This window comes from Wolffia australiana, chromosome 1, assembly GCF_029677425.1.
Source record: "Wolffia australiana isolate 7733 chromosome 1, ASM2967742v1".
Lineage (NCBI taxonomy): Eukaryota > Viridiplantae > Streptophyta > Magnoliopsida > Alismatales > Araceae > Wolffia > Wolffia australiana.
In genome coordinates this window covers 16,775,416-16,786,535 of record NC_135835.1, presented here as the reverse complement: position 1 = coordinate 16,786,535, position 11,120 = coordinate 16,775,416, and the positions used below count along the sequence as shown (strand labels likewise).

The 11,120-nt window shown below is 43.9% G+C and overlaps 2 protein-coding genes across 2 annotated transcripts; one reads left to right on the top strand and one right to left on the bottom strand.

The window, feature by feature from the left end:
• The first annotated feature begins 638 nt into the window (after positions 1-638).
• Positions 639-6,265, top strand: LOC144708799 (FAD-dependent oxidoreductase family protein). The gene is made up of 5 exons (XM_078582238.1): positions 639-940; positions 1,595-1,876; positions 2,806-3,239; positions 3,735-3,894; positions 5,093-6,265. The coding sequence occupies exons 1-5, from the start codon at positions 701-703 to the stop codon at positions 5,204-5,206; spliced, it is 1,230 nt and encodes a 409-aa protein (XP_078438364.1). The 5' UTR covers positions 639-700; the 3' UTR covers positions 5,207-6,265.
• LOC144708794 (Ribonuclease III family protein) lies at positions 5,244-10,160 on the bottom strand. Its single transcript, XM_078582230.1, has 5 exons — positions 9,296-10,160; positions 6,801-7,005; positions 6,501-6,701; positions 6,070-6,156; positions 5,244-5,726 (listed from the first exon to the last, which is right to left on the bottom strand). Exons 1-5 carry the CDS (start codon positions 10,078-10,080, stop codon positions 5,409-5,411), a joined length of 1,596 nt encoding a protein of 531 aa, XP_078438356.1. The 5' UTR covers positions 10,081-10,160; the 3' UTR covers positions 5,244-5,408.
• Between the last annotated feature and the right edge of the window lie 960 nt (positions 10,161-11,120).

The window sequence follows — 11,120 nt, the reverse complement described above, 5'->3', positions numbered from 1 at the left end:
ATCGTCGCGTCACACGTCCCAGCATGTGTTTTAAATAATACAGTATTATAGTCATAGGTGTGTTTTAAATAATACAGTATTATAGTCATGGGTGTATTTTAAAAATAATACAGTATTGTTTATATAATAATACAGTATTAATCCCGTCACTTACCCTCCATAGAGCGTCCCGTCTCGCCCCCGTCACCATGACGGCGTCACCATCACCGGTCACGTGAATAAAACCCTATTTGAACGGAGGGGTATATCTCTAACTATTAATAGAGGGTGTCAGTTTGCAAGTGCAAAAAAAAACAGGGACTTCTGTGCAAAATGCCAGGAAATCGAAATGGCCACGTCGCGTGGCAAAATCTCAGCCGTCGGAAAGATTAAAAATAATAATTTTCATATGTATTTTCTGTCCATTCTAACCTTCCAAAAATTCCAGCCGTCATCCGTCACGTCACGCCTCCTGGGCACCCCGCCACGGTCACATCCTCGTCACTACCACTTCGTCATCCGTCACCGTCACGGGTCCCTAAAAACGTCACCGTCACGTCATCCGTCACGTTTCCGTCACGGTAACGTGTGGTGTGACGGATGACGCGTGCCGATCCCTGAATTTTTATTAGCAAGAACTTGTAGTTCTTCGTGCAAGGCGACGACGAAGACGACGAGCGACGAGCGCTGAGCTGCGCGATCCGAACGCGGTGGAGGAGCGATGAGACGAGCAATGGCGATGGCGAGAAGGATTTCTCACTGTGAATCTGCGCCGAAAGAGACGGCCGACGCGGTGGTGATCGGCGCCGGCGTCGTCGGGATCGCCGTGGCGAGAGAGCTCGCCATTAGAGGCAGGGACGTGCTTGTGCTCGAGTCTGCTCCAACATTCGGCACCGGCACGAGCTCTCGCAACAGCGAGGTCGTCCACGCCGGCATTTACTACCCTCTCGATTCATTCAAGGTGAAAAAACGCGAGATCCGTATCTTATTTCTGCGATCCTACTCGTCTGAGGAGAAAATCTGTGATCTTAATGTTGTTTTTTTAAAAGGGCAAACGTCGTTTTGTGAGTTGATCTTAAATTTCCTTTCAAATCCAGAGATTGAAGCAATTTTCATCTCATTATGAGGAACTGTTGTCTGATTGCTTGTTCGTTGAAAAGGGCAAGCATCGTTGCTCGATGCAATCGTAAATTTACTTTCAATTCTAGAAATTGATGCAATTTCATACACATCAGGATGAACTGTTGTCTGATTTCTTGTTCATTAAAAAGGACAAACATCGTTGCTCGATGCAATCGTAAATTTACTATCAAATCAAGTAATTGAAGCAATTTCAAACACTTCAGGATGAACTGTTGTCTGATTGCTTGATTTTTTTTTTGGAATGAACTGATTACTTGATTGTTAAAAACAATCATGTCCAGAAAAAAAAGGCAAACGTCTTTTCTAATGTGCTCATGAATTTACGACCTTTGTCTGATCATAGAAAACATGATTGTTAAATAAAAGTTGATCATAAACTTTGCGATCAAACAAAAAATTGAAGCAATTTTCAGCTCATCATGAGGAGCTTTGTCTGATTACTTGAATTATCCCCCCTGAAATCTTCTCGCAGGCGAAATTTTGTGTTAGAGGGCGGGATTTGCTGTACAGGTATTGCTCCGAACGAGGAATACCTCATAGCAAGCTGGGCAAGCTAATTGTCGCCACAGGGACCGCGCAGATCCCAAGTCTGGAGAAACTCAAGAGACGGGGAGAAGAGAATGGAGTCGAGGGATTGAAAATGCTTGATGCCAGGGAGGCAATGCATATGGAGCCTGAGCTTGTTTGCGTCAAAGCATTGTTGTCGGCTTGCTCCGGCATTGTTGATTCCCATTCTCTGATGATTTCGATGTTGGTTAGTTTCTTGATTCCCACTAGTTTTTTTGGATTTTTAATTTTTGTGTTTACTTGTTCGAATATATTTGGAAAACATATTAAAAGTTTGAAACGTGAAGGAGATTTCAGAGTAGACGTGAAAGGTTTTAATGGATCTTTTCTCTGAAATAATTTGCTCTGTAACTCTAAACTTCTGTTGAAAATGGTTGCTGACTTAGACGAAAATTTCTCTATTGGGGCTTAATTTCTATTTGCTCAGAACATTTTTTAACAGTGAGCTTGAGAAGAAATTAATGTTAGTACCATCCAATGACAATGACTCGTGAACATTTATAACTCTGTCCTTTTAGAAAGCAAGCTTATTTTTGAGAAATCAATAATTTAATTCAGATATTTCGATATACAAAAGGAAAGGTCTCCTTATTCCTCGACCTGGTTGAAGCATAACCAATAATCATGATTCATGTTTGAATCTGAAGTTTTACTTGTGGGTCTCAACAGTTAAATGAAAGGTCAAGCATTGGTCTTCTTTTGCGTTAGGTTAAAAAAACTCAAATGAAAAGACCAGGGTTAACTTTTTTTTTACTTAAATTACTCGAAAATTCAAAACGCTACCTAAGAGGCACACCGAGGTGAAAGTTAATTCACATCTAGAATATATGTTTTTTGTATCTTGATGTAATTACATCTAGAATATATGAATATATGATGGATAGCAGTCTTTCCAACGACAAGTGCATAGATTGTGTTCATATTTTACCGTGTGACCAAGATATTCTTGAAGTAGCTCCGCAACCTATTCAGTCGGCACTTCGATTTTTTTCCGTTTTTGAATTTTTTACGGTATTTCATCACATCGACAAAATCCCAAAAAATCATACTAAATTTCTTTTCTTTTATCTTATCCTCTCTTTCTTCTTCAGCTGATTAAGTATTTTTTGGGCTCAGGGAGAAGCTGAGAGCCATAAAACCATGGTATCTTTCAACACTACGATCATTGGAGGGCATGTTGAAGAAGGGAAACTTCATTTGCATATCTCCGAAACAGAAGAGATAGACAAATCCGTCTCGGCCTCTCCTCTCAGACCCCAGCTCGTGGTGATTCCAAAGCTTATTATCAATGCTGCTGGTCTTGGCGCTGTCTCCTTGGCGAAAAGATTTCATGGATTAAACCACAGATTCATTCCGACATGTTACTGTGCTCGCGGTTGTTACTTCACCATGAGTGGGATGAAAAACCCTTTTAGACGCTTGATCTATCCAATTCCTGAGGATGGAGGCCTTGGCGTCCACGTCACTCTCGATTTGTGCGGCAGCGTCAAATTTGGACCAGATGTGGAATGGATTGATTCTCCCGATGAAACATCAATGTTACTCGGCAGGTATATGATTTTTACAATAATCTTTGAAAATTTGAAGGTATTTATCAACTTGTAGGTATCAGTGTATCTTGCAATACACTGCCAAGTTTGCTTTTGGTTTTCGTAAAAAGATAATTATTGTTAGGGTGGCCTAATTCTTATTGCAGCATTTATATATCTACAAAATGTGTAGAGATCCATTGTTCTTTGTAAGGGTTAGTTGTTTTTTGCACAAGGTATTTATCAACTTGTAGGTATCAGTGTATCTTGCAATACACTGCCAAGTTTGCTTTTGGTTTTCATAAAAAGATAATTATTGTTAGGGTGGCCTAACTCTTGTTGCAGCATTTATATATCTACAAAATGTGTAGAGATCCATTGTTCTTTATAAGGGTTAGTTACTTGTTTTTTGCACTAGGTTATAAAAAGCGACATATTTAATATTTCGATTAATTTACTACGAGAACTGTACTGAATTGATGGAAATTTGACACATCGGTTCTTCTGGGCTATCAGGTTTGACTACTCCGTTGACCCTAGCCGTTCTGCCAGATTCTACTCTGAAATTAGAAAATACTACCCAAATCTCAAAGATGGATCCCTGGAGCCTGGATACGCTGGTATTCGTGTCAAGCTTTCTGGCCCTGGGAATCCTCCTGCTGACTTTCTCATTCAGGTATTTTTTTGGTCTCTTAAGAAATATCATGCAATTATAAGAAGCTGAAAAAGTAGATATTGCTCTGGAAGTTCCGAAAAACTAGTCCTTGACCCTCTAATTTTCAAAATCACGAGAATATTGAGCTTGATCTCTCTCTCTGCTTGCCTAAATTATGAAGATATTTCTCTGTTCGAATTGAGAAAAACGGAGACTGGAATTTGCACCCATTAATGAAAAGCCTCACCCATGAGATCCAGTTCTAGAAAACCCCTTTGAATGATGAACTGTGAGTCTCTCTCCCTTCCTCCCTGACACTGAATACTCTCTCACTCTCTTTCATAGCATTGATCGCACTTTGACCTGACACTGGTACTCTTTCCTCTCTGTCTGTCTGCCTCTGTCTCTCTGACTCTCTCTCTCCTCTCTCTCTCTCTCCCTCTCTCTCACTCTCTCTCCGTCTCTTTCTGTGAGTGTCTCTCTCTCTCTCCCTCTCTCTCTTTCGCTCTCTCCCTCTCCGACAGAGCCTCTCTCTCTCTCTGTTTCTCTCTCTCTCTCTCTCTCTCTCTCCCTCTCTCTCTCTCTCTCCCTCTCTCTCCCCCCTCTCCCCGCCTCTCCCTCTGTCAGAGCCTCTTTCTCTCTCTTTCACTCTCTGTTTCTCTCTCCCTCCCCTCTCGCCCCCCCTCTCCCCTCCCTCCCTCTGTCTCTCTCTCTCTCTCCCGCACCCCTCTCCCGTCCCCCCCATCTCTCTCTCTCTCTCTCTCTCTCTCTCTCTCTCTCTCTCTCTCTCTCTCTCTCTCTCTCTCTCTCTCTCTCTCTCTCTCTCTCTCTCTCTCTCTCTCTCTCTCTCTCTCTCTCTCTCTCTCTCTCTCTCTCTCTCTCTCTCTCTCCCCTGCCCTTCCCCTCGCTCCCTCTCTCTATCTCTCTGAGAATACAGTTTATTTACCCTTTTCCAAAACCCGTAGCATTCGCGAACGCTCCGAACACGAACGCAAACAAGGATTTTTCCTTGTTCGTTTGTTGTCGAACAGCATTCGTTCCACGCCGAACAAGAAATTTCCCAGCCCTACTCTCTCCCTCTCTGTCACTGCCTCTTTCACTCTGTCTCTCTCTCTCTCTCCCTCTCTTCCTCCCTCTGTCACTGTCTCTCTCTCTCTCTCTCTGCTTCTCTCTCTCCCCTCTCTAAGGCTGATATTTATTTCCTCCAAAAATACTGCAGGGCGAGGAGACTCACGGGTTGCCTGGGCTGGTGAACTTGTTCGGCATAGAGTCACCTGGCCTCACATCCAGTTTGGCAATTGCAGAGTACGTCGCATCAAAATACTCCAGCTGATATCGTTGACTTTTGACAGGACAGAGAACAACAAATCTCGGCTGGGAAATTCCAATAAATATTTAACTTATTGGCCAATCATCAGTCATCATCAAGAAAAAGACACCCCAAATAGGCTGCTGCTCAACAAGGGGAAGGGTTGTTGGAGAGTAGTACGAAGAAAGAGCAAGAATGAAGGATTTATGTACAGGAAAATGAGGACTCAGACGGGCTTGGGAAGGACCTGCTCAAAGTCAAAAACCTCAAACATGAGACGTCGGACGTCGGGCTTGCCGTAAACCGCATAGGCGAGGCCGTGGATGGCCTGCTGAACGCCGGTGGTGGCGGGGTTTCTCAGCCGCCGGTTGTGCTCGTACGAGTCCTGCACCGACTCTCCGTAGATGATGAACTTGTGCAGATGCTTCTCCCTCAGATACCGCCCGCAGAACTTGTTCAAAAGAAGCCGCCGGTGTTTCTGCTGCAGCCACAGCCCCGGCGCATCGAGGTGCTTCATCAGCAGCCTCTCCGCCATCACCAAATCCTGCAAAGCAGAGCAGGACCCAGATTGAAGTAGACCGTAAACGGACGGGGGAAGTATTGAATTCAACATCCTGCCAAAGTTAAGAAGTGCATTTGCACCCCTGCTATCAACTATAGCTTTTAGAACAGTCGGAGCTTGAATCTAAACATGGCATCAGAGCTAAGGTTGAAGGTTCACACTGTAATGAGAAGCAGGTGTTGTGGGGGAGTATTCATATCAACATCCTGCCTATGTGAGAAGTGAAGTAGTACTGTTGTTATCAGCTATAGCTTTCAGCACAGTGGGCGACAAATAAATTTTAATGGAAGGAGAGGGAAGGAAATTTGATCAAAAGAAATATTACCTGGATCTTCTGGCCGAGGTACTCCAGCCGTTCCAGGCAAAATCGAGGGTGCTCGAACTTGTACTTGGAAGGGTGAAGAAAGCAGAGCTGCCCAGTAATGTAAACATTCAGAAAAATTGAATCTTTGCCACAGATGCATGAATTGGGAGAAAATATTTAAATACAAAGATCAATTTTAAGAGGTATAAACATCAAATCTTTCCTGAAGATATAAGAGCACAGTGAAAATTCTTAAATGCAGAGGGAGAAAGGGATAAATATGAGTTTGAATCTCTTCCATAGATATGTAAATTGGTAGAAAAGAGGCAATGTAAAGAGGCAAAAAAAAGGATTTTTTTCCTGTTGCTAACATGAATTCGATTAAAATATTTAAGAACAAAGAGATGAGAGAGAGAGAGAGAAATAGATAGATAGATAGAGAGAGAAAGAACCTGAAGGCCAAGGCCAAGTTCAATGTTCCTGGCTTGGGTGATCTCTGGAATGCTGTCTTTTGAGGGCAAGGGGTAGCCAAGTGCCTGCATGACTTGGGGCCTGCACTCAAAGTCCCATATATTACCCCGGAACCGGTGCATACCCGGCGGCACGCACGCCCGGAAGAGCCTTGGATGACAGAATAGAGCATCCTGAGGAGGCTGCAAGCAAACAATCCAGCAAAAACAACCCCAAAGTTTAGAAAAAATATGTGATCAAAGTTTAGGAGGGTCATGAACAAATTGAGATTTATATCTTGCCCTGTAGGCGGCGACGTCCTGCCAGCTCAGCTTGCGGCCCTCGAACTCGGCGGAGACGTGGTCTACGTCCTCCAGCTGGCGCCTCAGCTTGGGCTGACAGTCTTCGTCTTCGGGGTCCATTCCGAACACTTCGAAGAGCACCCGGTACACCTCCGGCATCCCGAAGCAGAGGTAGATGGCTCCAAACAGAGCCCAAAACACAGACCTGAAGTTGAAATTTTCATCAAGATTTGACCGTTTTGAACAAATAAAATAGAACCCAAATGAAAGAAACACAATCAGATAAAATTTCCTGCATCACATGAAAATCTCCTCTGAACTAATTTTCCTGGACTAACTGGGTACAGCTAAAGTAACGCCACTAGAGAGAGAGGTAAGAAATGCACAGAGAGAGAGAGAGAGGCAGACAGTTGTCCACATAACAATTTTATTAATTATCCGTAAATTTCCATGATGTGTTTAAACTTTGATGCATCTAATGAATCAAGAATAGGTCGGAATTTCCAATGAGTTAAGTCGTCTGGACCAACTGGGTACAGCTAAAATGACGCCATCAGAGAGAGAAACAGTGGTTCAAAGAGCAATTTTCTTGTAATCCTTAAATGAACCATAAGTGAGTCATTTATGGATCATCAGAAAAACACAGATCTGAGGTATAAGAATAATGATTAATTTGACCGTCCAAGAAACGAAATAAAACCCAAATTAACAATACCTTAGTCTATCGCTGCAGATATAAACAACAATGTTACAAATGAATCACAAAAAAGCTCGAAATTTCCTCTGAATCAATTCGTCTGCACCAATTGGGTACAGCTAAGAGAGACAAATAAGAGAGAGAGAGAGAGAGAGAGAGAGAGAATGAATAAGAGTGAGGAGAGAGAAAATAAGAGAGGGAGAGAGAAACAGTGAGAGAAATCGAGAGAATCAGTAAGAGAGAGAAAAAAACAGTAAGAGAGAGAGTAAGAGTGAGAATAAGAATGAGAGAGAGAAAAAGTAAGAGAGAGAATAAGAGTGAGAGAGAGAATAAGAGTGAGAGAAAGAGAGAAAAAACAGTAAGAGAGAAATAGAGAGAATAAGAGTGAGAAAAAGAGTGAGAGAGGGAATAGGAGTGAGAGAAAGAGAGGAAAAAACAGTAAGAGAGAGAAATATGGAGAGAATAAGAGTGAGAGAGAAAAAGTAAGAGAGATAGAGAGAAACAGAAGGGAGAGAGAGAGAGAGAGAGAAATAGAGAGAGAAACAGATGGGAGAGAGAGAGAAATAGAGAGAGAAATAATAAGAGAGAGAAATAGAGAGAGAAACAGAAGGGAGGGAGAGAAACAATAAGAGAGAGAAATAGAGAGAGAAACAGAAGGGAGGGAGAGAAACAATAAGAGAGAGAAATAGAGAGAGAAACAGAAGGGAGAGGGAGATAGAGAGAGAAACAAGAAACAATAAGAGAGAGAAATAGAGAGAGAAACAGAAGGGAGAGAGAGAAACAATAAGAGAGAGAAATAGAGAGAGAAACAGAAGGGAGAGAGAGATAGAGAGAAACAAGAAACAATAAGAGAGAGAAACAGAAGGGAGAGAGAGATAGAGAGAGAAACAAGAAACAATAAGAGAGAGAAAAAGAGAGAGAAACAGAAGGGAGAGAGAGAGAGAGAGAGAGAGAGAGAAACAAGAAACAATAAGAGAGAGAAACAGAAGGGAGAGAGAGATAGAGAGAGAAACAAGAAACAATAAGAGAGAGAAACAGAGAGAGAAACAGAAGGGAGAGAGAGAGAGAGAGAGAGAGAGAGAGAGAGAGAGAAACAATAAGAGAGAGAAATAGAGAGAGAAACAGAAGGGAGAGAGAGAGAGAGAGAGAGAGAGAGAGAGAGAAACAATAAGAGAGAGAAATAGAGAGAGAAACAGAAGGGAGAGAGAGAGAGAGAGAGAAACAAGAAACAAAAAGAGAGAGAAATAGAGAGAGAGAGAGAGAGAGAAACAGAAGGGAGAGAGAGAAACAATAAGAGAGAGAAATAGAGAGAGAAACAAGAAACAATAAGAGAGAGAAATAGAGAGAGAAACAAAAGGGAGAGAAACAGAAGGGAGAGAGAGAAACAATAAGAGAGAGAGAGAGAGAGAGAGAAATAGAGAGAGAAATAGAAGGGAGAGAGAGAGACAATAAGAGAGAGAAATAGAGAGAGTAACAGAAGGGAGAGAGAGAAACAATAAGAGAGAGACATAGAGAGAGAAACAGAAGGGAGAGAGAGATAGAGAGAGAGAGAGACAATAAGAGAGAGAAATAGAGAGAGAAACAGTACGAGAGAGAAACAGAAGGGAGAGAGAGAGAGAGAGAGAGAGAGAGAGAAAAGTAAAGAGAGAGAGAGAGAGAGAAAAAAAAAAAGTAAAGAGAGAGAGAGAGAGGAAGAAAAAAAACAAACAGAGAGAGAGAGAGAGAGAAACAGCCGTTTGCAAAGCAATCTTTCTAGCTATCCTGAATCTTTCTAGTTGAAGCAAGTTCAAAAACTTACTTCACAGGGGGCTCTCTATCCTTGCGAATCATCCTATCCATATCATCAAAGGGAAACACCAAATTCTGCAATCCCGCGGCCTTAATCCACTTGGGCAAGAACCTCTTCCCGATCAAGAAGAACACCCTCTCTCTCATCGGCGCCGGCGACTCCCTCGGATACCGCTGCAAGAACAACTCCGCAAAGGCCAGCTCAAGAACATACTCCCCCAAAAAACCCAGCCGAGAATGCCCATTTCTCACATGCCGAGCGTTCGTCCTCTCGCAAGAAGGGTGCTGGAAAGCGAGATACAACAAGGAATCGAATTGCTTTGCGGGATTGTCTTCTCCGAGCTGATCGCTGGGCTCCAGCGGGTACCCGAGAGCCTGCTTGGCTTCGAGGAGATACTCTTCGATCCAGGTTCGATCGGCGCCGTTGAGACGGGAAGAGGGCAGGCAAGAACTGAGGAGAGGGAAGGATTTGAGGGAGAGCTGCGGGCTGCTGAGGAATCGATCGATCAGCTTGGCGTCGTCCATGGGGGGCCTGAGGATGAATTTCTTGGGGGGGACTCTCTTCTTCGGGAAGACGGTCTTCTTGCGCTCCGCCAGCTCTCGGAGAAGGCGCTGGGGGCTGTTCTTGGGGGGTTCTTCCCCGATGGCGACCGCGTGGACGGGGATTCTCGCCGCGAGGAGGAAGGATTTGGGGGAATTGAAGCGAATTCGGCCCGGGAAGGGGGCGAGCGAGGAGGAGAAGGAGAGGTCCGAATTGGGGATTAGGGTTCTTGCGAGGGACGAAGAAGACTCCATTTTCCCGAGATGGGTCCGCCGATGAACCTCCAAAGATGGGATTTTTGCGATGGTTTTTGCGGGGTTTTTTGTGGGTTCTTGCAGCAAGAACAAGCAACTTGCTCTGCCTCGCGGGAGGATAAGAGGGAGGAACGGAGCTGCTATTCACCGTCGATCTGAGATCCGACGGATGATAAGATGGACGACGGACTGAACGGGACGGGCCGGAACTCTTTCATCTGCTTTAGGGTTCAAGTTCCGGATCGTCGGGACGTGGACGGGACGGGACGAATTTCGTCCCGTCCTACGTCCCAATTTTAAGATTTTCGTCTAACTCGTCCTGTCCAGGGTTCGTCCCGTCCCTTTTTTCGTCCACGTCCCGTCCTGTCTGAAACCATCCCGTCCAAGAAATTCTCATCCCGACCAACGTCCCGAGACAAAACAGGGCATGCGTCAGCATTAGACCACTCAGAAATTGATACGTGGCACAGCACGTGCTTCAGGCAGGTGGACTTGTCAGGCGCATAGTATACTCCCACTGGACGAAGCAATCGGCTCGTCCAGGGACGAGCAGATGATTCTTCGTCCTGTCAATCGTCCGAAGTCCTGGATGAGATGATTTTTTCGTCCACGGACAAAATTAGTATTCTGTTCGCGCCCCTGCACTATATTTAGGGTTACAACTGTAATCTGTCTCGTTATTTGCCCTGTAATTCGCCCCGTCATCCGTTACGTCATTCGTCCAATTATCACATATTTGCCCTGGTATCATCATGTCATCTATCTCATCTTTCATCCAAAGATTCATCTTCTTATTCGCACCATCCTTTGCCCAGTATCATCACGTCACCCGTCCTGTCATTCATCTAATTATCATTTTTCTTATCATTCCCATTGTTTGGCCCGTTATTTGCCTTGTTCTTTGCCCCAGTATCATCACGTCATCTGTCCTATCCTTCCTATGATTATCATTCTTCCTATTCTTCCCATTGTTCGCCCCGTTATTTTCCTTGTTCTTTGCCCCGGTATCATCATGTCATCCGTCCCATCATTCATCTAAT

Bases quoted from the DNA above. Each gene is read 5' to 3' on its own strand.
- LOC144708799 (XM_078582238.1), top strand. From the start codon at position 701: ATGAGACGAGCAATGGCGATGGCGAGAAGGATTTCTCACTGTGAATCT. The intron at 1,877-2,805 runs GTTAGTTTCTTG...TTTTGGGCTCAG, and splicing joins CTCTGATGATTTCGATGTTG to GGAGAAGCTGAGAGCCATAA. The intron at 3,895-5,092 runs GTATTTTTTTGG...AAAATACTGCAG, and splicing joins CTGCTGACTTTCTCATTCAG to GGCGAGGAGACTCACGGGTT.
- LOC144708794 (XM_078582230.1), bottom strand. From the start codon at position 10,080: ATGGAGTCTTCTTCGTCCCTCGCAAGAACCCTAATCCCCAATTCGGAC. The intron at 6,157-6,500 runs GTTCTTTCTCTC...ATTACTGGGCAG, and splicing joins AACTTGGCCTTGGCCTTCAG to CTCTGCTTTCTTCACCCTTC. The intron at 5,727-6,069 runs GTAATATTTCTT...TCTGCTTTGCAG, and splicing joins ACCTCGGCCAGAAGATCCAG to GATTTGGTGATGGCGGAGAG.